Source organism: Haematobia irritans, chromosome 4 (genome assembly GCF_050003625.1).
Source record: "Haematobia irritans isolate KBUSLIRL chromosome 4, ASM5000362v1, whole genome shotgun sequence".
Taxonomy (NCBI): Eukaryota; Metazoa; Arthropoda; class Insecta; order Diptera; family Muscidae; genus Haematobia; species Haematobia irritans.
In genome coordinates this window covers 32,996,893-33,024,301 of record NC_134400.1, presented here as the reverse complement: position 1 = coordinate 33,024,301, position 27,409 = coordinate 32,996,893, and the positions used below count along the sequence as shown (strand labels likewise).

Genomic DNA, 27,409 nt, shown 5'->3' with positions numbered 1-27,409 from the left:
ATTTTGGCAAAATTTAACTTTGACAAAACGTTCAATAGGAATAAAATTTTGACAAAATTATATTATAATAAGCCCCATTACGCAGAATGTTTTGTTTATTTGCTTTTACCGATTTCAACTTTTATTATCATCATTCATAACTTTATACTGGTCCATAATACTACGGGCATATTTCATCTCCTCCAATAGTACACGCATTTGGTTATTTTCTATATGCAATACATGCGTAGTATCCTGAGGTAATCCATCCACTAATTCCTGAGAGATTTTCAATTCGAAACGACTGCAGTTTATGCTATCACTTGTAGGTGGTAGAAAACGAATTGACTCTAGTTCATTAACTGCAAAATAGCAAAGAAGAAAAATTAGTCCTATGATAATATCCTATAAAGGGATAATCTTTACTTTTAAAGGACTTATCAATCAAACGCTGACGTATGGCTGCTGCATGTTCCGTTAATACTGAACACATAGCCGTTGCATGGTCCTTGGGCAAACCCAATTGTTGTATTTCCTCATTGAACACCAGTTCACTGGCATTATGACGTGCCGCATTGTTCAGTAGAAAATGAATACAGGCTATGGCGGTCTTACCATCAGCAGATACAGTTGACGTCAATGATTTCACTTTATCCTCCTAAGGAATTGAAAATTTTAAATTAGTCAAACATACATAAATTGGCTTGACATACTTACATCAAAGTTTTCTCCCAATATTTTTTTGGCTACCAAATCTGCTAGACACTTTAGTTGACTGGCTTCCAAAATGGACAGTGTTGAGATTATCTCGCCCAACACCCAATCGGGACAATCACCATCGCCACAAAATCGGAATTTCTACCAAAGGGAGAGTGCGAGAGAGAGAGTGAACATTAAATTAAATTCCATTACTGAATATCTCAATTAAAAATTATTTTTAATTGTGCATAAAATAATCATCATTCGTTAAATAAACATTTGCTCTGCTTAATTGGCGTATAAAATATGGAATACACTCAGTTAGAGATGAGATGTAGATTGTTTATTAAGAAGGAAATCTTAATCTAAATCTTATCTAGGCATTTACATCAATATAAAGTAAAGTAGAAAGTCGGACGGGGCCGACTATATCATACCCTAAACCATCCCTACTGAATTAGTAAACAATTTTTGTGGGGTGCCAATGGAATAGGTTTGGAAGATAAACCGCATTTCCATATTTAAGAGCATTAAGGGGTACATGTTTATGGGGGTTTTATCACAATCAGAACAGAAATGTGCGATATTAGGAGCTATAGTTGATTCTGCACCTACAGAGTTAGTATGCCACTAATATTGAGTCCATTATTAAATTAGAGTAAGATCGGATACTAAATAAGGCTATTATGGTCAGAAATAAATTTGTAATGGGTAATTTTTTCAAAAAAGGGCGATACATATATATGGGAGCTATATCTAAATCTGAACCGATTTGGATTATATTTTGCAGGTTTTGTTGATATTACAAGAGATTACCTTGTGCTTAATTTGAATAAAATCGGTTTATGAATGAGGCATCTACGGTCAAAAATAAGGTTATAATGGACACATTTTTGGAAAATTGGGAGCTACATATATATGGGAGCTATATCTAAATCTGAACCGATTTGGATGATATTTTACACATTTAGTCAGTACTATAGAACATTATAGTCAGCCAAATTTGAGTAAGATCGGTTGATAAATAAGAGTTTTATGGCCAAATTTCTGAAAATCGGGCGATACATATATATGGGAGCTATAGCTTTATCTGAACCAATTTCGATGATTTCTAGCACATATAGTAAATACTATAGAAAATTAGATTTGGCCAACTTTGAGTCAGATCGGTTGATAAATAAGGGACTTATGGCCACATATATGGAAGCTATATCAAATTCTGAACCGATTTCGATGAAATTTGGCACACTTAAAGGGTAGTCTATTGGATTACTTTGTGGCAAATTTGACGCCGATCGGTTAGTAAATGAAAGAAATCTGACCCCATTTATCAAAATCGGGCGATACATATATATGGGAGCTATATCTAAATTTGAATAGCGTTCGTCCTCGTACCAAAAAAACCCAACATACCAAATTTGATCAAAATCGGTTAATAATTGCGACCGGAATCGTGCGAACAACAAATACATGGACGGACGGACACCAAGCTCTAGATCGACTCAGGAGGTGATGCTGAGTCGAACGGTATATATTTTATGGGGTCTAAAGTTAATATTTCTGGTAAGCACATTTCAAAGTTCAAAGACCACTATGTGGTTTAGGGTACGGACGGACACCAAGCTCTAGATCGACTCAGGATGTGATGCTGAGTCGAACGGTATATATTTTATGGGGTCTAAAGTCAATATTTCTGGTAAGCACATTTCAAAGTTCAAAGATCAAAGACCACTATGTGGTTTAGGATATAAAAAGGTTCATTAGAAGAACTTCAATATTGAAGATTGACTTTCACTTCTACCAATTGGCAGCTAACGACAATTTTGTCAAAATTTTATTTCTATACAAAATTTTGTCATCAATTTAATTATATAGAAAATTGTATGAAAATTTTATATATATAGAAAATTTTGTCAAAATTTTATTTCTATAGAAAATTTTGTCAAAATTTTATTTCTATAGAAAATTTTCTGAAAATTTTATTTCTGTTGAAAATTTTCTGAAAATTTTATTTCTGTTGAAAATTTTCTGAAAATTTTATTTCTATAGAAAATTTTGTCAAGATTTTATTTTATTTCAAAATTTAATTTGTATAGATTTTTTTCAAAATTTTATTTATTAAATTTTCTTTAACTTTTATTTCTATAGAGAATTTTGTCAAAATTTTATTTCTATAGAAAATTTTGTTAAAATTTTATTTCTATAGAAAATTTTATCAAAAATTTATTTTTATATACAAGTTTCTCAAAATGTTATTCCTAGAGAAAAATTGGTCAAAATGTTATTCCTAGAGAAAAATTTGTCAAAATGTTATTCCAATAGAAAATTTTGTCAAAATTTTATTTCTATAAAAAAATTTGTCAAAATATTATTCCTAGAGAAAATTTTGTCAAAATTTTATTTCAATAGACAATTTTCTCAAAATTTTATTTCCAATGAAAATTTTGTCAACATTTTATTATAAAAAATTTTGTTTCTATTGAAAATTTTGTCTAAATTTTGTTTCTATTCTAATTTGTACAAATTTTATTTCTATAGAAAATTTTGCCAACATTGTATTTCTATAGAAAAATTTCCCAAAAGTTTATTCCTATAAAAAATTTTGTCAAAATTTTATTTCTATTAAAATTGTATTTGTATAGAAAATGTTGTCAACATTTTATTTCTATAGAAAATTTTGTCAAAATTTTATTATTAACGTAAATTTTGTCAAAATTTTGTTATTAACGAAAATTTTGCAAAAATGGTATTTCATTAGAAAATTTTGTAAAAATTTTATTTCTCTAGAAAATTTTGCCGAAATTCTATTTCTATAGAAAATTTTGTCAACATTTGATTTCTACTTGTTAAACCAAAATTTTATTTCTATAGAAAATTTTCTCAAAATTTTGTTTCCTATGAAAATTTTGTTAAAATTTTATTATTAAAGAAAATTTTGTCAAAATTTTGTTTCTATTGAAAATTTTGTCTAAATTTTGTTTCTATTCTAATTTGTACAAATTTTATTTCTATAAAAAATTTTGTCACAATTTTATTTCTATAGAAGATTTTGTCAACATTTTATATCTAAAGAAAATTTTGTCCAAAATTTTTTTCTATAGAAAATTTTGTCAAAATGTTATTTTTTGGAAAAATTTGTCAAAATTTTACTTCTATCGAAAACTTTGTCAACATTTTATTTCTATAGAAAATTTATTCCTATAGAAAATTTTGTCAAAATTTTATTTCTATTAAAATTGTATTAAAATTTTATTTGTATAGAAAATGTTGTCAAAATTTTATTTCTATAGAAAATTTTGTCAAAATTTTATTATTTACATGAATTTTGTCAAAATTTTGTTATTAACGAAAATTTTTCAAAAATTTTATTTCTCTAGAAAATTTTGTAAAAATTTTGTTTCTCTAGAAAATTTTGTCGAAATTTTATTTCTATAGAAAATTTTGTCAAAATATTATTTCTATTTTTATTTTATTTCTATTTGTTTAACCAAAATTTTGTTTCTGTAGAAAATTTTCTGAAAATTTTGTTTCCAATGGAAATTTTGTTAAAATTTTATTATTAAAGAAAATTTTGTCTAAATTGTGTTTCTATTCTAATTTGTAAAAATTTTATTTCTATAGAAAATATTGTCACAAATTTATTTCTATAGAAAATTTTGTCAACATTTTATTTCTATTGAAAAATTTCGCAAAAGTATATTCCTATAAAAAATTTTGTCAAAGTTTTATTTTTATTAAAATTGTATTAAAATTTTATTTGTATGGGAAATGTTGTCAACGTTTTATTTCTATAAAAATTTTGTCAAAATTTTATTTCTACTTTTATTTTATTTCTACTTGTTTAACAAAAATTTTATTTCTATTGAAAATTTTCTCAAAATTTTGTTTCCAATGAAAATTTTGTTAAAATTTTATTATTAACGTAAATTTTGTCAAAATTTTGTTATTAACGAAAATTTTATTTCTCTAGAAAATTTTGTCAAAATTTTATTACTAACGTAAATTTTGTCAAAATTTTTGTCGAAATTTTATTTCTATAGAAAATTTTGTCAAAATATTATTTCTATTTTTATTTTATTTCTACTTGTTTAACCAAAATTTTGTTTCTGTAGAAAATTTTCTGAAAATTTTGTTTCCAATGGAAATTTTGTTAAAATTTTATTATTAAAGAAAATTTTGTCTAAATTGTGTTTCTATTCTAATTTGTAAAAATTTTATTTCTATAGAAAATATTGTCACAAATTTATTTCTATAGAAAATTTTGTCAACATTTTATTTCTATTGAAAAATTTCGCAAAAGTAAGTCTATTCCTATAAAAAATTTTGTCAAAATTTTATTTCTATTAAAATTGTATTAAAATTTTATTTGTATGGGAAATGTTGTCAACGTTTTATTTCTATAAAAATTTTGTCAAAATTTTATTTCTACTTTTATTTTATTTCTACTTGTTTAACAAAAATTTTATTTCTATTGAAAATGTTCTCAAAATTTTGTTTCCAATGAAAATTTTGTTAAAATTTTATTATTAACATAAATTTTGTCAAAATTTTGTTATTAACGAAAATTTTATTTCTCTAGAAAATTTTGTCAAAATCTTATTACCAACGTAAATTTTGTCAAAATTTTATTTCTCTAGAAAATTTTGTCAAAATTTTATTTCTACTTGTTAAACCAAAGTTTTATTTCTATAGAAAATTTTCTCAAAATTTTGTTTCCTATGAAAATTTTGTTAAAATTCTATTATTAAAGAAAATTTTGTCTAAATTTTCTTTCTATTCTAATTTATACACATTTTATTTCTATAGAAAATATTGTCACAATTTTATTTCTATAGAAAATTTTGTCAACATTTTATTTCTATAAAAAATTTTGTCAAAATTTTATTACTAACGTAGATTTTGTCAAAATTTTGTTATTAACGAAAATTTTAGTTCTCTAGAAAATTTTGTCAACATTTCTCTAGAAAATTTTCTCTAGAAAATTTTGTCAAAATTTTATTTCTCTAGAAAATTTTGTCAAAATTTTATTTCTATAGAAAATTTTGTCAACATTTTATTTCTATTGAAAAATTTCGCAAAAGTAAGTATATTCCTATAAAAAATTTTGTCAAAGTTTTATTTCTATTAAAATTGTATTAAAATTTTATTTGTATGGGAAATGCTGTCAACGTTTTATTTCTATAAAAATTTTGTCAAAATTTTATTTCTACTTTTATTTTATTTCTACTTGTTTAACAAAAATTTTATTTCTATTGAAAATTTTCTCAAAATTTTGTTTCCAATGAAAATTTTGTTAAAATTTTATTATTAACGTAAATTTTGTCAAAATTTTGTTATTAACGAAAATTTTAGTTCTCTAGAAAATTTTGTCAACATTTCTCTAGAAAATTTTGTCAACATTTTATTTCTCTAGAAAATTTTGTCAAAATTTTATTTCTATAGAAAATTTTGTCAAAATTTTATTTCTATAGAAAATTTTGTCAAAATTTTATTACTAACGTAGATTTTGTCAAAATTTTGTTATTAACGAAAATTTTGTCTCTAGAAAATTTTGTAAAATTTTTATTTCTCTAGAAAATTTTGTCAAAATTTTATTTCTATAGAAAATTTTGTCAAAATTTTTTTTCTATAGAAAATTTTGTCCAAATTTTATTTCTATAGAACATTTTGTCAAAATTTTATTATTAACGTTAATTTTGTCAAAATTTTGTTATTAACGAAAATTTTGTAAAAATTTTATTTCTCTAGAAAATTTTGTCAAAATTTTATTTCTATAGAAAATTTTGTAAAAATTTTATTTCTCTAGAAAATTTTGTCAAAATTTTATTTCTATAGAAAATTTTGTCAAATTTTTATTTCTATAGAACATTTTGTCAAAATTTTATTATTAACGTAAATTTTGTCCAAATTTTGTTATTAACTAAAATTTTGCAAAAATTTTATTTCTCTAGAAAATTTTGTCAAAATTTTATTTCTATAGAAAATTTTGTCAAAATTTTATTTCTCTAGAAAATTTTGTCAAAATTTTATTTCTCTAGAAAATTTTGTAAAAATTTTATTTCTCTAGAAAATTTTGTAAAAATTTTATTTCTCTAGAAAATTTTGTAAAAATTTTATTTCTCTAGAAAATTTTGTCGGAATTTTATTTCTATAGAAAATTTTTTATTAAAATTTTATTTCTACTTGTTTAATCTTCCCTTTCCCTATTTTGCATATCTTATACCTATTTTAGTGTACTGAACCTAATAGACTACTGTCATTCCAGTGATAATTAAAAAGTTTACTTAAATACCTATATTTGTCATATACATAATTAATAATAAATGTAATAGCTTCAACAATAACAACAACAAAAAAGACGACGACGCCAACAAATAAACAAACAATTCTTCAAACATTTTTATATTCCGCATGGAACTCTCAACCATTTCTCATGCATTCAATGGCTCACTACAAAGCAAACATTTCCTTTTTTTTGCTGTTGGTCTTTAGAACACTTGTTGGTTCATGCAAATCCATAGTCTTTTTGATATGATGAAGAGGCGGCACTTAGATAAAGTCAAATGCCTCCTCCCCCGCCTCACTAAATTGTCATTTATTTTTATTTATTTTTTTAATTTGTCAAAACATTACAAACTGTAGAAATGTGGAGGATATGATGAATTAAAAAGGACCAAACTTCCTTAAGGACATGCCGTTTAAGTTACTCTAAGTCTTAGTACTATAAAGCGAGTTATTCTCGCTCATCCTTTGTTGTTAATTATTTTATTAACTGTTTTAAAATTATATTTTGTCATTAAGAATGAAATTGACGATTAACAAGAAATGTTTTATCCTTTATGACTACCACTGCTACTTTGGGAGAAAGATGTTTGACAATTGCTGGCACTGGAGCTACTAGCTACAAGTATAAAATAAGAAGTGAATCATATCGCAATGCACAGTATTCATTTAATAGTCATCCAGTTCACAACACTCATAGTGGCCCAAGTGTAGAAACATCCAAGGATAATCATTTCTTGTCATCTTCATAAAGTGGATTTGTGTTTTTGGACTTTCACTTGGTGTTCGGTTTTTTGTTTTTGGCAATTAGTGTTAATTCAATTTTAACCCCAAAAAAGGTAAAAAGCAAAAGTTTAACGCAATACCAAACGTAGTCTAGTGAAAATTCTTAGGAATTCCTTTAAGGATAGAGTGTTAATAAGATATCCTCTGTGAATTTGATTATAAAGTGATTACTACAAATTGTGCCTTTGGCAAAGGATTGCCTATGAAATTTCCATCTAGATTTGAATAAAAAAAAGAAAATAGAAAGAAAGAGAAAAAATTATTAAGAAAGTAAATGAATACAATTTATGACATACGAATATTTTAAAATTTTTCTAATTACAAACAATTGTAAATCCTCGAAAAGTATAATGTGTTAGTGTTTTTCTTTAAAAAAAAATAAATAGAATTAAAAACAAGTATATACAGCAGTAAGTTCGGCCGGGCCGAATCTTAAATACCCACCACCATGAACCAAATATTAGGGTTTCCTTTGAAATTTCAGGAGGGCTTGAGGACACTTCCGGAAGATAAATTTACAGATTTCACCTATGAGGACTATATCAGGTTCTGGATTTATAAGAACCATTTTTGCTTGAGTTTTAGAGGAATTATTAACATCTCTTGTAAGTGTGCAAGAAAATTATAAAATAACGTCTTGATTTGAAATCTTAAATCTGTAGATTTTCACCGGGAAGTAAAATTTGGAAATTTTACATTGAGTTTTAAGCACTTTTCATGATCGGTTGGCCTTCTACACCCTCAAGAAGTGAAGTCGGTCTATATGGAGGCATTACCAAATGGACCGATAAAAACTTAATCCGATACACGTTTTTCTGAGTCTCAAATACCAGAATATTTAGAATTTCAGGCAAATCAGATAAAAACTACGGTTTCTAGAAACCCAAGGAGTTAAATCTGGAAATCGTTCTTATGGGAGCTATACTAAAATATGGACCGATACTCACCGTTTTCGGCACACCTCTTTATGGTCCTAAAATACCTCTAGATTTCCAATTTCAGGCAAATTGGATAAAAACTACGGTTCCTATAAGCCCAAGACCCCAAATCGGGAGGTCGGTTTATACGGGCACCATACCAAAACATGGACCGATGCTCACCATTTTTGGCACACCTCTTTACGGTTCTAAAGTATCTTTTGATTTTCAAATTCAGATAAATTGGATAAAAACTGCGGTTTCTATAAGCCCAAGAAGTAAAATCGGGAGATCGGTCTATATGGGGGCTATACCAAAATAATGACCGATACTCACCATTTTTGGCACACCTTTTTATGGTCATAATATACCTCTAGATTTAAAATTTCAGGAAAATTGGATAAAAACTACGATTTCTATAAGCCCAAGAAGTAAAATCGGGAGATCGGTATATATGGGGGCTATACCAAAATAATGACCGATACTCACCATTTTCGGCACACCTCTTTATGGTCCTACAATACCTCTAGATTTCCAATTTCAGATAAATTGAATAAAAACTGCGGTTTCTATAAGCCCAAGAAGTAAAATCGGGAGATCGGTCTATATGGGGGCTATACCAAAACATGGACCGATACTCACCATTTTTGGCACACCTCTTTATGGCCATAAAATACTTCTAGATTTCAAATTTCAGGCAAATTGGATAAAAACTGCAGTTTCTATAAGCCCAAGAAGTAAAATCGGGAGATCGGTCTATATGGGGGCTATACCAAAATATGGATCGATACTCACAATTTTTGGCACACGTATTTGTGGTCCTACAATATCTCTAGATTTCCAATTTCAGGCAAATTGGATAAAAACTACGATTTCTATAAGCCCAAGACCCCAAATCGGGAGGTCGGTTTATATGGGGACTATATCAAAACCTGGACCGATATATCCCATCTTCGAACTTGACCTGCCTGCAGACAAAAGACGAGTTTGTGCAAAATTTCAGCACGATTGCTTCATTATTGAAGACTGTAGCGTGATTACAACAGACAGACAGACAGACAGACGGACAGACGGACATCGTTATATCGTCTTAGAATTTCTCCCTGATCAAGAATATATATACTTTATATAGTCGGAAATCGATATTTCGATGTGTTACAAACGGAATGACAAACTTATTATACCCCCGTCACCATTCTATGGTGGTGGGTATAACAAGAACCGAATCTTATAAACCCCGCATTGAATATTGTCGATGATAATTTCTACAAAGTGTAAATTTTTATAAAAAACAAGTATATACGGCCGTAAGTTCGGCCAGGCCGAATCTTAAATACCCACCACCATGAATCAAATATAATAGTTTTCTTTGAAAATTTGATGACAGATATTTTCCCAAGCAGATCAGATAAATGTAAAGATTTTACCTATGAAGACTAGATCAGATTCTGAATTTATAAGAACCATTTTTTGTTTGAGTTTTAGAGGAATCATAAACATCTCTTGAAATTGTGTAAGAAAATGATGAAATAACGATTTGATTTGAAATCTATAATCTGTGGATTTTCATCCCAATTATTTAAATGACTACGAGAAGTAAAATCTGAAAATTGCATTCAGTTTCAAGCAATTTTCATGATCAGTGCACCTTCTATACCCTCAATAAGTGAAATCGGTCTATATGGAGGCCTTACCAAATGGACCGATAAAACTAAATCATATACACTTTGTTACGGGTCTAAAATACCAGTATATTTTCAATTTGTGGCAAATCTGATAAAAACTACAATTTCTAGAAACCCTAGGAGTTAAATCGGCAGTTCGGTGTAATGGGAGCTATACCAAAACATGGAAGGATACACACAGTATTCAGCACATTTAATTGTAGTTCTAGAATCTAGACCCCAAATCGGAGGGCCGGTTTATGAGGGGGCTATATAAAAAACTGTACCGATACTCAATATATTCGGCACACCTCTTTATGGTCCTAGAATACCTCTAGATTTCCAATTTCAGGCATATTGGATAAAAAATACGGATTCTAGATCGGTCTATATGGGGGCTATATCAAAACATGGACCGATACTCACCATTTTCGCCACACCATCTTAAGGTCCTAGAAGGTCCTAGAATACCTCTTTTTTAACCGGAAATACACAAGATGGATGTATTTCCGGTTAAAAAAAGTACTCGCGTAAAAAATTTTAAATGTTTTATATTTAATACATGAGTTTTATTAAAACTGCGTCATTTTTAATTTAAAAAACAAGTAAGGAAAGTCTAAAGTCGGGCGGGGCCGACTATATTATACCCTGCACCACTTTGTAGATCTAAATTTTCGATACCATATCACATCCGTCAAATGTGTTGGGTGCTATATATAAAGGTTTGTCCCAAATACATACATTTAAATATCACTCGATTTGGACAGAATTTGATAGACTTTTACAAAATCTATAGACTCAAAATTTAAGTTAGGTTAGGTTAGGTTGCACTAGGGTGGAACACAATGTTAGTAAAAAAAATATGGGAAACATTTAAATCTGAAGCAATTTTAAGAAAACTTAGCACAAGTTTATTTATGATTTATCGCTCGATATATATGTATTAGAAGTTTAGGAAAATTAGAGTCATTTTTACAACTTTTCGACTAAACAGTGGCGATTTTACATGGAAAATTTTGGTATTTTGACCATTTTTGTCGAAATCAGAAAAACATATATATGGGAGCTATATCTAAATCTGAACCGATTTTAACAAAATTTGGCACGCATAGCTACAATGCTAATTCTACTGCCTGTGCAAAATTTCAACTAAATCGGAGTTAAAAATTGGCCTCTGTGGTCATATGAGTGTAAATCAGGCGAAAGCTATATATGGGAGATATATCTAAATCTGAACCGATTTTAACAAAATTTGGCACGCATAGCTACAATGCTAATTCTACTCCCTGTACAAAATTTCAACTAAAATCGGTCAAATTTTGCACACTTAGCTACACAACTAATTGTACTCCTAGTGCAAAATTTCAAACAAATTGGGCCAAAACTCTGGCTTTTAGGACCATATTAGTCCATATCGGGCGAATGATATATATGGAAGCTATATCTAAATCTGAATCGATTTCAACCAAATTTGGCACACTTGACTATACGCCTAAGTGTTATGTTTGTACACAATTTCAAGTAAATCGGTATAAAACTCTGGCTTCTGGGGCCATATAAGTCCACATCGGGCGAAATATATATATGGGAGCTATATCTAAATCTGAACCGATTTCTTCCAAAATCAATAGGGTTCTATTCTGACCCAAATTAGGAACATGTGCGAAATTTGAAGGCGATTGGACTTAAATTGCGTCCTAGGCTTTGATCACAAAAATGTGTTCACAGACAGACGGACGGACGGACAGACGGACATGGTTATATCGACTCAGGGACCCACCCTGAGCATTATTGCCAAAGACACCATGTGTCTATCTCGTCTCTTTCTGGGTGTTACAAACATATGCACTAACTTATAATACCCTGTTCCACAGTGTGGCGCAGGGTATAAAAATAATAAATTATAATAAGTCTATTGATTCCACTTATTTTGATTTCCGCCTTAGTGAATTTTTGTGTGATTTGTGCAACCCAGCTGGTTACAGAAAAGTTCAAAAAAGAACGTGGAATTAAGAACACCAAATTTTCACATTCGTGGATTTGACGTGAATAGTGGAAGTGGAATTGAAGTGGATATCGGAACATGGGTATATATCAAAACTTGGACCGATATAGCCCATCTTCGAACTTGACCTGCCTGCAAACAAAAGACGAATCTGTGCCAAATTTCAAGACGATATCGCCATTATTGAAGGCTGTAGCGTGATTACAACAGAGAGATAGACGGACAGACGGACATGCTTATATCGTCTTAGAATTTCTCCCTGATCAAGAATATATATATACTTTATATAGTCGGAAATCGATATTTCGATGTGTTACAAACGGTATGACAAACTTGTTATACCCCCGTCACCATTCTATGGTGGTGGGTATAAAAATCTCTCTTACATATGATAACAAATTAAATTATATTAAATTAAAAGGTAGCACTCATTCTCATTCATAAAAAAAAAAACAAAAAAATAAAGCCATTCATATTAGTTTTTATATAGAATTGTGAAATCATTTCTTGCAAATAAACGTGGCAACTATTTTATCTGAAATTCATTAAAAATCTCTCACCAAACATTTACACTTCACTGGATTAGTCTCAGTTTACCTTCATAGAATATGTTTATTGAAATATTAGCATACTCTCAGGCGTTGCATTTAGTCACAAGTGAAATCAAAATTTTGACAAAATTTTCTATAGAAAACAACATTTTCTATAGAAATAAAATTTTGACAAAATTTTCTATAGAAATAAAATTTTCATTCGTTTTGTTTTTTTTTTATTGTTGGTTTTTTTCTTTAATCATTGTTGTTGTTGTTTTGATTTCAGCTTAAAACCATGCATTGACTAAACTACAAGTGTAGCTTAACCAACAGAGGAAAAGAATGTTTGTCAAATTTATTTGGGCAAAGCCCTATAGACTGCAAGATGGTTGGATGGTCGCACGTCTATAGGGCTTTGCCCAAATAAATTTGACAAACATTATTTTCCTGTGTTGGTTAAGCTACACTTGTAGTTTAGTCAATGCATGGTTTAAGCTGACATCAAAAAACAACACCAATGATTAAAGAAAAAAACCAACAATAAAAAAAAAAAACAAAACGAACGAAAAAAAAGAGGAAGCACGCTCAAACTAAACCCAGCCAACTGCACTCAAATCGATGATTTGACGGTGACAAAAGAAAAGAGATATGTTTGTACGAATTTATTTCGGCATAAGCCGGCTATCATGTAAAACCTTTTTTTCGGAAGGTTCAAGTGTGGTTTACTTTTGGGTTTAGTGAACTGCCTGAATTTATTCTGATAATTGGTTGATAGTTTGCTGCAAGTAGAGGATGCTGATGAGGAATGTGGTAATTCCGAAACGTGCGTCCATCTAACCATCTTGCAGTCTATAGGGCTTTGCCCAAATAAATTTGACAAACATTATTTTCCTCTGTTAGTTAAGCTGCACTCGTAGTTTAATCAATACATGGTTTTAAGCTGAAATCAAAAAAAAAAAAAAAAAACAACAACAACAACGAAATAAAATTTTGACAAAATTTTCGATATAAATAAAATTTTGACAAAATTTTCTATAGAAATAAAATTTTGACAAAATTTTCTATAGAAATAAAATTTTGACAAAATTTTCTATAGAAATAAAATTTTGACAAAATTTTCTATAGAAATAAAATTTTTACAAAATTTTCTATAGAAATAAAATTTTTACAAAATTTTCTATAGAAATAAAATTTTTACAAAATTTTCTATAGAAATAAAATTTTTACAAAATTTTCTATAGAAATAAAATTTTGACAAAATTTGCTATAGAAATAAAATTTTGACAAAATTTGCTATAGAAATAAAATTTTGACAAAATTTTCTATAGAAATAAAATTTTTACAAAATTTTCTATTGAAATAAAATTTTGACATAAATTTCTATAGAAATAAAATTTTTACAAAATTTTCTATAGAAATAAAATTTTGACAAAATTTTCTATAGAAATAAAATTTTTACAAAATTTTCTATACAAATGAAATGTTGACAAAATTTTCTATAGAAATAAAATTTTGACAAAATTTTCTATAGAAATAAAATTTTGACAAAATTTTCTATAGAAACAAAATTTTTACAAAATTTTCTATAGAAATAAAATATTGACAAAGTTTTTTTATTGTAGCTTAAAACCATACATTGACTAAACTACAAGTGTAGCTTAACCAACAGAGGAAAAGAATGTTTGTCAAATTTATTTGGGCAAAGCCTCTGTTCCTCTGTTGGTTAAGCTACACTTGTAGTTTAGTCAATGTATGGTTTTAAGCTGCAATAAAAAATAAAAACAACAATGCTCAAAGAACAAAACCAACAATAACAAAACAAAACAAATGGAAAAAGAAGAGGAGGCACGCTCAAAATAAACCCATCCATGTGAATTCAAATCGATGATTTGACAGTGGCATAGGAAAAGAGATATGTTTGTTTCGAATTTATTTCGGCATAAGCCGGCTATCAATGTTAAACCTTTTTTCGGAGGGTTCAAGTGTGGTTTTTGTTGGGTTTAATAAACTGCCTGAATTTATTCTGATAATTGGTTGATAGTTTTGCTGCAAGTAGAGGATGCTGATGAGGAATGTGGTAATTCCGAAACGTGCGTCCATCCAACCATCTTGCAGTCTATAGGGCTTTGCCCAAATAAATTTGACAAACATTCTTTTCCTCTGTTGGTTAAGCTACACTTGTAGTTTAGTCAATGTATGGTTTTAAGCTGCAATAAAAAAAAAACAACAACAATGCTCAAAGAACAAAACCAACAATAACAAAACAAAACAAATGGAAATAAAATTTTGACAAAATTTTCTATAGAAATAAAATTTTGACAAAATTTTCTATAGAAACAAAATTTTTACAAAATTTTCTATAGAAATGAAATTTTGACACAATTTTCTATAGAAGTAAAATTTTGACAAAATTTTTTATTAAATATAGAAATAAAATTTTAACAAAATTTTCTATAGAAATAAAATTTTGACAAAATTTTCGATAGAAATAAAATTTTAACGAAATTTTCTATAGAAATAAAACGTTGACACAATTTTCTATAGAAATAAAATTTTGACAAAATTTTCTATAGAAATAAAATTTTGACAAAATTTTCTATAGAAATAAAATTTTGACAAAATTTTCGATAGAAATAAAATTTTAACAAAATTTTCTATAGAAATAAAATTTTGACAAAATTTTCGATAGAAATAAAATTTTAACAAAATTTTCTATAGAAATAAAACGTTGACACAATTTTCTATAGAAATAAAATTTTGACAAAATTTTCTATAGAAATAAAATTTTGACAAAATTTTCTATAGAAATAAAATTTTGACAAAATTTTCTATAGAAATAAAATTTTGACACAATTTTCTATAGAAGTAAAATTTTGACAAAATTTTTTATTAAATATAGAAATAAAATTTTGACAAAATTTTCTATAGAAATAAAATTTTGACAAAATTTTCTATAGAAATAAAATTTTGACAAAATTTTCTATAGAAATAAAATTTTGACACAATTTTCTATAGAAATAAAATTTTGACAAAATTTTCTATAGAAATAAAATTTTGACAAAATTTTCTATAGAAATAAAATTTTGACCAAATTTTCTATAGAAATAAAATTTTTACAAAATTTTCTATAGATATAAAATTTTGACAAAATTTTCTATAGAAATAAAATATTGACAAAATTTTCTATAGAAATACATACGGACCTTGCAATTCGGCTATTGCTATTGTTTTAATTGTTTGGCTGAATCCCACAAAAGGATTAATTCAAAAGTCGGGAAAGGTGTTTGGAGTGCTGTGGTGAGCACCACACGATGCTCCACCCGAGGTTTGTTGGGAAGCGTGAAGATCCCCCCAGTGCCGTCAATAGCCGAACCCAGAATTCCAGGAAGGCCACGAGAAAGGCTAAACCCAGCAAACAACAAACACGACGTGACCTCCACCAAAGGCACTAAATGCTCGTCGCCACAATAATACATCCAATAGGACGTCGAAAAATCCGGGAATACATCCGCGACGAAATGACGGAGGACGATGCTCAATTAGTTTGTGAGATAGAGCGTCTTTTGTGAAGCAACTTTTGTTATTGTGAACAAAATGGAAAAAAGGAATTTCGTGTTTTGATAAAATACTGTTTTCTGAAGGGAAAAAATATGGTGGAAGCAAAAACTTGGCTCGATAATGAGTTTCCGGACTCTGCCCCAGGGAAATCAACAATAATTGATTGGTATGCAAAATTCAAGGGTGGTGAAATGAGCACGGAGGACGGTGAACGCAGTGGACGCCCGATAGAGGTGGTTACCGACGAAAACATCAAAAAAATGTACAAAATGATTTTGAATAACCGTAAAATGAAGTTGATCGAGATAGCAGAGGCCTTAAAGATATCAAAGGAACGTGTTGGTCATATCATTCATCAATATTTGGATATGCGGAAGCTCTGTGCAAAATGGGTGCCGCGCGAGCTCACATTTGACCAAAAACAACAACGTGTTGATGATTCTGAGCGGTGTTTGCAGCTGTTAACTCGTAATATACCCGAGTTTTTCCGTCGATATGTGACAATAAAGAGTGATACGGTCAAAATTTGGTCAATATAAACTTGACGTATTTCTTTCAATTTTGCATTTAAAAAACCTGAACACCCCTCATTTTGAAGGTGTGTGTGTAGAATGTTGCTCCTATTTTGATTTTGGAATTCACTCTTCAGTTGTCAAAATGCCGTCCAAGCAAGAAGAGCTGCGTATCAAAATTTTGCTCGCGCATCGCGAAAATCCGAGCTACTCGCACGCAAAGCTGGCAAAATCGCTAAAAGTTGCCAAATCAACCGTTACAAATGTAATTAAAGTGTTTGGGGAACGTTTGTCGACAGCCAGGAAGTCTGGATCGGGGGGAAATCGAAAACCGGAAGCCGCTGAGACGACAAAGAGAGTTGCCGGTAGTTTCAAGCGAAACCCTAACCTCTCTCTCCGAGATGCCGCAAATAAGCTGGGTGTATCGTCTACAACCATGCATCGAGCCAAAAAACGAGCCGGACTATCGACTTACAAGAAGGTATTGACTCCAAATCACGATGATAAACAAAATACGACGGCCAAAGCCCGATCCCCGAGGCTGAACACGACGATGCTGACGAAGTTTGACTGCGTGGTAATGGACGACGAAACATACGTCAAAGCCGACTACAAGCAGCTTCCGGGACAGGAGTTTTATACGGCAAAAGGAAGGGGAAAGGTAGCAGATATTTTCAAGCACATAAAACTGTCAAAGTTCGCAAAGAAATATCTGGTTTGGCAAGCCATCTGTACCTGTGGCTTGAAAAGCAGCATTGTCATAGCTTCCGGGACTGTCAACCAAGAAATTTACGTGAAAGAGTGTTTGAATAAACGTCTACTGCCTTTCCTGAAGAAACACGGTTGTTCCGTACTGTTTTGGCCGGATTTGGCATCTTGTCATTACGGTAAAAAGGCCATGGAGTGATACGCCGCCAACAACATGCAGGTGGTTCCCAAGGACAAGAACCCTCCCAACACGCCAGAGCTCCGCCCAATTGAGAAATACTGGGCTATTGTCAAGCGGAACCTAAAGAAGACCAAAAAACTGCTAAGGACGAGCAGCAGTTCAAGGCAAACTGGCTTTCTGCGGCGAAGAAGGTGGACAAGGTGGCTGTACAAAATCTGATGCAGGTGTCAAGCGTGAGGCCCGGCAATTCGGATTTGGAAAAGCGAAAGCCTAACTGAATATTTTTCCTGAATTTTATACTAATTGAACTTGAAAAAGAAATTTAATTTGATTTTTTAAATAAACGATTTCACCGATTTACATGCGTTTTCCCTTGACCAAATTTTGACCGTATCACCCTTTAGATGAAACATGGCTCCATCACTACACTTCTGAGTCCAATCGACAGTCGGCTGAGTGGACAGCGACCTGTGAACCGTCTCCGAAGCGTGGAAAGACTCAAAAGTCCGCTGGCATAGTAATGGCCTCTGTTTTTTGGGATCCGCATGGAATAATTTTTATCGATTATCTTGAGAAGGGAAAAACCATCAACAGTGACTATTATATGGCGTTATTGGAGCGATTGAAGGTCGAAATCGCGGCACCAAGACGACGCACCGTGCCACAAGTCATTGAGAACGATGGCAAAAATTCATGAATTGGACTTCGAATTGCTTCCCCACCCACCGTATTCTCCAGATCTGGCCCTTAGCGACCTTTTCTTGTTCGCAGACCTCAAAAGGATGCTCGCAGGAAAAAATTTGGCTGCAATGAAGAGGTGATCGCAGAAACTGAGTCCTATTTTGAGGCAAAACAGAAGGAGTACTACCAAAATGGTATCAAAAAATTGGAAGGTCGTTATAATCGTTGTATCGCTCTTGAAGGAACTATGTTGAATAATAAAAACGAATTTTGACAAAAAAAAATTGTTTTCCTTTGTTAGACCGGGAACTTATCAGCCAACCTGTTAAAATACGATTTTTGGTTTGGTAAAATTTACTCCAAATTTTTGTAGATTATTTTGCTTCTATCCCTTCAAGAAGTGATATCGGGAGATATATGGAGGCTTTGTCAAAAAATGGTCCGATAAAAACTAAATTCTATACAGGCCTTGTGGGTCAAAAATACCTATTGATTTCCAATTTTAAGGAAATCGGAAACAAATTGTCCAATAAGTCGAATCGGGAAAACCGGTCCATATGGGGGCTATATCTAGAAGTTCAATAAGTCAAATCGGTCTATATGGGGGCTATACCAAAACATGGACCGGTCCATATGGGGGCTATATCTAGAAGTTCAATAAGTCAAATCGGTCTATATGGGGGCTATACCAAAACATGGACCGATACACATCACATTCAGTAAATCTATTTGTGATCATAAAATACCTCTAGATATCCAAATTCGGACAAATCGGATAAAAAAGAAACCGTAAACCGCTAAACCAAAACAGGAACCGCTACACAGCATATTCGGCACATCTATTTGTAGTCCTAAAATATCTCTACATTTAAGGCAATCGGATAAAAACTGCGGTTTCTAGAAGCTCAAGACTCCAAATCGGGGGGTCGGTTTATATGGGGGCTATATCAAAACGTAGACCGATACACACCATATTCGTCTCTGCTGTATTTGGTCCTAAAATACCTCCGGAGCACAATATTAGTAAACAACAAAAATATGGGAAATATTTATGCCCTGTTCCTGTATATCGAACGGAAACCAGTTCGAAAGAAAGGCAGTCACTCGAATTCGAATGAATTTGGGTTTTTCTATTTTTGAAAGTTCGATTCGTTTGTATGAGAATACATTGATTATTAAAAATAAGAATTCATTCAAATGTTAACAATACTTTTACTGTTTTCTTGACACTTATTGTATATGTTCGTTTATTACTCGACAACAAAATATGAAGTGACTTGCTTTTCGAAATAAAAAAACGAAAATCAATTTTCTTTCGTTTAGAATACGAAAGAAAGCTTTCGTTCGATATACAGGAACAGGCCATTAAATCTAACGCCACTGCATAAAATGTATTTATTTCGGCCATATTTGCCCAAATTGGAAGAACACATATATGGGCACTTTGTCTGAATCTAAGCCGATATTGACCATATTCGGCAAGCATTGCAAAATTTCACAATTTTCGGAGAAACTGCAACCTAGACTTTGTATTTTCGACCTAATAATAGTGTCATTCCAAAATTATTGTTAATTCATACTATTTGGAGGGATAAAGGACCCAAATGCTATGACAGCCTCACTCATATTTTGCAATCAATTTCGAGAATGTTGATCTTTGTATATACTGTCATTTATGGCGATTTTGATTGGAACAAAAAGTGCAACATTCTCGAAATTGATTGCAAAATATGAGTGAGGCTGTCATAGCATTTGGGTCCTTTATCCCTCCAAATAGTATGAATTAACAATAACTTGGAATGACACTAAAATTAGGGCGAAAATAGAATGAGGGAAAAATAATGTAACACCAAGGCAACATATTTTTGCGAAAAAAAAAATCGCCATTAGTTTTAGACATTGTTACTTTTAGGCTAGTGGTCACCTTATAGATAATTGTTCCATGGGTTTCCTAAATAAATTTCAAGCTTTTGTCGATTAAATATTTATATAGATGGCTTTTTCACTTTCAATATATAGTTTTGAAAATTCAGATTTTTATCTAATTAGCAATGTATAAGTGATTGTCCTGTACACTGTTTAAATGGAAATGTTCCTAAACACTCAGCTTTATTGTGTATCGTCACCTATATGAATCGTGAATCGCTGTTTCATGTTTGACAACTGTTGAATCATAGAGACAAGGTATTCAGATGTTTTAGCAGATAAGAATATGATAGTCACTAACATATTCGAAAAGCAAAATAATGATTGGACATTTTTTTTCACTGTAATAGATTTAGACCAGGGAACCATAGGTATATACGTTTATGTAGCTTTTATTACCCGGATCCTTAGCGCACCACAACACTTCCCTCTTACAAATTATTGTTGCAAATTTATTGTCGTAAAGAGCTTTCTTGCCAGACCATAATTCCACAAAATGTAATACTTTGATCACAAGTTCATTTAAAAGTTGTATCTAATATTTAACGCCTCCTTTGAGCTGGCATTTACTATAAGCTATATATCCCATTATACATATATTTTTTTACCATATTTTCCTTTCTTTTACTTATAGAAATTGTATAGTCCAGAAAATGTTTGCATTTCGTGCCTGTGTTTTAATGATGTTCATATGTTTTTGGTACAATTTTGTCAAAGCCACCGAGACCAGAGATCTGCAATCATGTGAAACACATTTGAACAAATATCGAAAATTCCTTTTACAGGCCATATTAAGCTTTGAGGATGTTTGTGATGCCTATAACACAAAGGCTATGACAATTCCAGATAGTGATCTACCACCACAAATTGCCTTCTTTGGCCACTATCAACCACCGGAACAAAAAACCGAAATATGGACTTTCTTTAAATTGTTTATGGCTCAATTTAATGATTTGGAATTTGCGAATATTGTACGAGATGCAGTCATTGAGAGATGTCACTTGAAATTGCAACAACAGCAAATGCAGCAACAACAAGCACTGCAACAACAACAGCGTGATGAGAAAAGAAACACTGTGGTCTTAGGCAAGAAACAACGTTTCCATTCATGGGGCGGTAAAAGAAGTGGCAGTGGTGGCCTGGGCAATGAACTGAATACAGACCACACGGAAGATATGAGTTTGCCCTACTAAACTGGTCCCTTGATATATCACGAATCTTGCGATTAACAGGAGTGGGCTGGTAATGAAAGATGTTTACAGATTCGTGGACAAACACAATCACATTTGTGTGGAACAAAAACTGAAAGTGTACAAAATTATTATTACTACATTTTTACTTAGTTTATGTGTGTCTTGTTTTATATGCTCCAAATTTAATTAAATATACTACAAGCAAAGCAGCAAAGAGAAAATAAAATAATTGTTTATATTTTCACTCACCATTGTAATTTACACGTACAACAACAACAGCTGAAGCTATTACTTGCTATGGAGACAGCTGTTTGTAATAGAGTATGGTGTTACCAGGTCAAAAGAAATAGAGTATTGCCAGAATAAAAACACCAACGTTTGAAAAAAACTAAATTTCACATTTTTTTCAAACATTATTTCAAGGGATTGGTCAATACAGAGAGAATGAAAACTCAACAGGACGAAAAGTTCTCTTCTGCGAAGAAAACAAATGTCAACCGTATAGATGTAGCACAATGTCTGCAGCTTTGGTATTACCGACGTTGCGGTCGAAGCGCTGTTTTGATAAATTCTTTATAAAGTCATCGGCAGTTATAATTTCAAATTGTCTGCCAAAAAATTTTATGGAATGAAACCATTTATAAACAAGTAAGGAAAGTCTAAAGTCGGGCGGTGCCGACTATATTATACCCTGCACCACTTTGTAGATCTAAATTTTCGATACTATATCACATCCGTCAAATGTGTTGGGGGCTATATATAAAGGTTTGTCCCAAATACATACGTTTAAATATCACTCGATCTAGACAGAATTTGATAGACTTCTACAAAATCTATAGACTCAAAATTTAAGTCGGCTAATGCACTAGGGTGGAGCACAATGTTAGTAAAAAACAAGTAAGGCAAGTCTAAAGTCGGTCGGTGCCGACTATATTATACCCTGCACCACTTTGTAGATCTAAATTTTCGATACCATATCACATCCGTCAAATGTGTTGGGTGCTATATATAAAGGTTTGTTCAAAATACATACATTTAAATATCACTCGATTTGGAAGAATTTTATAGACTTCTAAAAAATCTATAGACTCAAAATTTAAGTCGGCTAATGCACTAGGGTGGAACACAATGTTAGTAAAAAAATATGGGAAACATTTAAATCTGAAGCAATTTTAAGGAAACTTCGAAAAAGTTTATTTATGATTTATCGCTCGATATATATGTATTAGAAGTTTAGGAAAATTAGAGTCATTTTTACCACTTTTCGACTAAGCAGTGGCGATTTTACAAGGAAAATGTTGGTATTTTGACCATTTTTGTCGAAATCAGAAAAACATATATATGGGAGCTATATCTAAATCTCAACCGATTTCAACCAAATTTGGCACGCATAGCAACAATGCTAATTCTACTCCCTGTGCAAAATTTCAACTAAATCGGAGTTAAAAATTGGCATCTGTGGTCATATGAGTTTAAATCGGACGAAAGCTATATATGGGAGATATATCTAAATCTGAACCGATTTCAGCCAAATTTGGCACGCATAGCTACAATGCTAATTCTACTCCCTGTGCACAATTTCAACTAAATCGGAGCAAAAAATTGGCCTCTGTGGTCATATGAGTGTAAATCGGCCGAAAGCTATATATGGAGCTATATCTAAATCTGAACCGATTTCAACCAAATTTGGCACGCATAGCTAAAATGCTAATTCTACTCCCTGTGCAAAATTTCAACCAATTTTAAGCAAATTAGGATGAAACCCAGGCTTCTGGGGCCATATAAGTCCATATCGGGCGAAATATATATATGGGAGCTATATCTAAATCTGAACCGATTTCTTCCAAAATCAATAGTGATCTATTCTGAGCCAAAACACATACTTGTGCCAAATTTGTAGTCGATTGGACTAAAACTGCGACCTAGACTTTGATTACAAAAATGTATTCACGGACAGACGGACATGGCTATATCGACTCAGGAGCCCACCCTGAGCATTTTTGCCAAAGACACCATGTGTCTATCTCGTCTCCTTCTGGGTGTTGCGAACATATGCACTAACTTATAATACCCTGTTCCACATTGTGGTGAAGGGTTACTACAAAGTACCCTGCCAGCATTTCAAAGTTCCATTTCATCCTCATCGCTACCACAGACTCGTAAATGTCACCACAACCATCGCGAACTGTGATGGGGGAAGTATATCAAAAAGTACAAAATGTACATTAAAGTATTTTGCCATCACTACTGTTAGAAGAGCCATTTTATTTTTTGTGAAACGCCAAGCGCAACCAGCTTGTTATATTTTATTTAAATAAAAAAGGAAATAAAGTTCTGAAAACATAGATATTACGCTTAAAATTGTGAAAGGTATATGGTGAACAATTTTCGACCTTCCAAATAGAATAAAGTGATCGTTTTTCAAATATTTTTCCAGGCACGCTGTCACCATCGAAAATAAACAAACTGGCTGATAGACGCTGCAATATGTAACTTGCTACTTAAAACTCAACATCATTCTTTTATTAATGAAAAAATTATGTTAAATGTGATGAGATAAACCGAAAAATGTTATATTTATAAGAAATTATAAATGTTTAATCAAATCAATAAACATCTACACAATCGTGTTTTACTTGACCACAATGATTCTTCTACAATTACCTTAAAATGCACTTTTTCTGATAGTTTGCAGGGGTTCTTATTGGCGTCCTTCGAAATTGATCTAAATAGGCACCTAATAATTGCTCTGATGAGAAACTTTTTCGTAGTAACTTGGCGTGGTACAACTTCTCAATAGTGACGGCGCTTTTCCGACGAGTTTTTGATGTCATATATGATTGTTTTCGACGTAGTGGGGATTCTCAGAAGCGCCCCCAAATTCAAAAAATGTTGGCAGGGGTAGGTTCTAAATCCTATTTTTCTTACGTTTCGTAAATCCGGCAGAGTGCTGAACTGGGTTACGCCGACGCAAATTGTATGATATTTGATGCGCTTTGCAGACTATAAGTTTATCCGGACGACAGTGGTCGTGTCGAACATATCCCATATATTGGTCACATTATAATGCGCTTTATGCGCTTTACAGACTATCAGTTATTCCGGACGGAATGTCGGTGTTTGTAAAGAATCTTACAATGTGTCGGATCGATACGACGTGTCGGCGATGACTAAATAATCGGTAAATGTGTTATCGATCCCATAAACACGCAGCAGTATCGATTATGCCTTCGGACTTAACTTATAATGTGCACAATATATGGGATATGTTCGACACGAGCACTGTCGTCCGGAATAACTGATAGTCTGTAAAGCGCATAAGTTAAGTCCGAAGGCGTAATCGATACTCCTGCATGTTTATGGGATCGACAACCCATTTACCGATTATTTAGTCATCAACGAATTGTCGTTTCGATTGGACACACTGTAAGATTCTTTACAAACACAGACATTCTGTACGGAAAAACTTATAGTCTGTAAGACGCATGAGAGAAGCGCCGACAAAATCTGCATGATATTGGAGAAATTTTTCTCATGACTGCCACCTACTGACGGAGTTTCGCTTCACAGCTTCGTTCTCTTGTGTTTTTATTCTCTCTGGTCAAAATAAATAGAGTGTTGCCAGATGCCAAAAGAATTAAAATTCAAAAAGATAAAGGCGTTATAATAGATACAGTCAATAAATAACCCAACATAAAAGGTGCCTACCGATTGACGGTATATTTTTCGGCTTTAGCACTATCTTGGTAATATTTTGGTTACTTTGTTCATTCAATAATTGAAACTTCCGATTGCAAATAAAACATTCATAATTTTCCATAGTTCGAGTTTATCCGCTAAAATCAAAAGTAAATCTGCAAAAATGATATCTTCTTGTAGCAAATTTTATTATACATGGGTTGTGCTAATATTTGCCATTGACAAGATACATATCTCAAAACTCCTTAATATTAGATTAAAAAAAGGCAAATTAAATAGATATTTAATTCAGTTCTTGATATATAGGGGAGTATATAAATAATTACTAACCTATATGCATTTTTGAGGCAGAGGCAGAAGTGAAATATGGGGGTTTATATGGATGCTATATACAATTATGAACCTATATAGTCCAATGTTTGTGTGATTAGTACTAAATTTTAGGAAGATCAAATGAAATTTGCTTATCCAGGAAGTAGTAAAATCTGGGGATCGGTTTACCTAGGAGCTAAATACATATAACTATGGACCGATATGGACCAATTTTGGCATGGTTGTTAACGGCCATAAATTGATATAACGTACTAAATTTCAGCCGAATCGGATGAAATTTGCTCCTCCAAGAAATTTGCTCATCCAAGAGGTTCCCGAAGTCAAATCTGGAGATAGGTTTATATGGGGGCTACATATAAAATTATTGACCTATATGGACCATGTTTTACATGATTATTAGAGTCCATATACTAACACAAAATAGAAAATTTCAATCCTATCGGATGAAATTTTCTCCGCCAAGAGGCTCCAGACGTCAAATCTGGGTATCGGTTTATATGGGGGCTATATATAGTTATGGACCGATATGGACTAATTTTTGTATGGTTGTTAGTGGCCATATACTTACATCACGTACCAAATTTCAACCGGATCGGATGAAATTTGCTTCTCTAAGAGGCTCCGCAAAGCAAATCTGGGGGTCGGTTTATATGGGGGCTATACGTAAAAGTGGTCCGATATGGCCCATTTGCAATACCATCAAACCTATAATTTAGCGCGATAATGCCAACTTAATACTGGCCTTTAACTAAAAGTTAATCGCAAACATGCCGCACATTGTTTGTCGTCATCTTCAAATTATTAAATCAGTCTGAGTTACAGTTTTCCCATACAAAAATTCAATTCAGCCAAGATAAATTATAGTTTTCCCATGGAAAACTCTATTTAGCCAGGCTGATATGTGTTCTTTTGAAAACCAATCCAGCCAGGCTGAATTAGTTTTCTTATGGAAAATCTATTCCTCCAGGCTGAATTATAGTTTTCACATAGAAAACTCTTTTCAGCCAGGCTGAGTTATAGAAAACTATTCAAACAGGCTGAAGTTTAGTTCACCCATGGAAAACTCTATTCAGTTTTCTTATGGAAGTATCTATTCATCCAAGCTAAGTTATAATTTTCCCATACAAAACTCTATTCAGTCAAGATTAATTATAATTTTCTCTTGAAAACTATACAGCCATGTTGAATTATAGTTTAGTTTTCGCATAGGAAACTCTATTCAACCATGCAAAAATATAGTTTTCCTATGGGAAAACTTTATTCAGCCCGGTTGAATTATAGTTTTCCCCCTGAAAATTCTATTTAACAGTGCTGAATTACAGTGTGAATTACAATCATTGGCGTATCTAGACATTTTTAACCAGGGGGGCTATAGCCCCCCTATCTATACTACAGTAACAATATATAATGGAAAATCATATATAGGTTTTCACATTCTAGGGGGGACGGCTAATTTTTTTCTAGAGGGGGCTAAGCCCTCCCCCCAAGAGGCCTTACTACGCTTATGATTACAATTATAGTTTTCCCATAGGAAACTCTATTCAGCCGTGTTGAATTATAGTTTTCCCATAGGAAATTCTATTCAGTCATGCAGAATTATAGTTTTCCTATGGGAACTTTATTCAGCCTGGCTGAACTATAGTTTTCCACAGAAAAGTCTATTAAGCAAGGCTGAATTACATTGTTTTAATGGAAAACTCTATTCAACAACCCTTTATTATCGTTCTTCCCTGGAAAACTCTATTCAAAAAAG

At 31.6% G+C, this 27,409-nt stretch overlaps 2 protein-coding genes across 2 annotated transcripts; one reads left to right on the top strand and one right to left on the bottom strand.

Annotated features, from left to right (window-relative positions):
- Positions 1-57: 57 nt before the first annotated feature.
- On the bottom strand, positions 58-21,946 carry LOC142236592 (COMM domain-containing protein 4). Its single transcript, XM_075307821.1, has 4 exons — positions 21,874-21,946; positions 697-837; positions 406-637; positions 58-341 (listed from the first exon to the last, which is right to left on the bottom strand). Exons 1-4 carry the CDS (start codon positions 21,874-21,876, stop codon positions 115-117), a joined length of 603 nt encoding a protein of 200 aa, XP_075163936.1. The 5' UTR covers positions 21,877-21,946; the 3' UTR covers positions 58-114.
- Positions 7,637-21,853, top strand: Lk (Leucokinin). Its single transcript, XM_075307822.1, has 2 exons — positions 7,637-7,799; positions 21,066-21,853. Exon 2 carries the CDS (start codon positions 21,085-21,087, stop codon positions 21,622-21,624), a length of 540 nt encoding a protein of 179 aa, XP_075163937.1. The 5' UTR covers positions 7,637-7,799; positions 21,066-21,084; the 3' UTR covers positions 21,625-21,853.
- Positions 21,947-27,409: the final 5,463 nt, after the last annotated feature.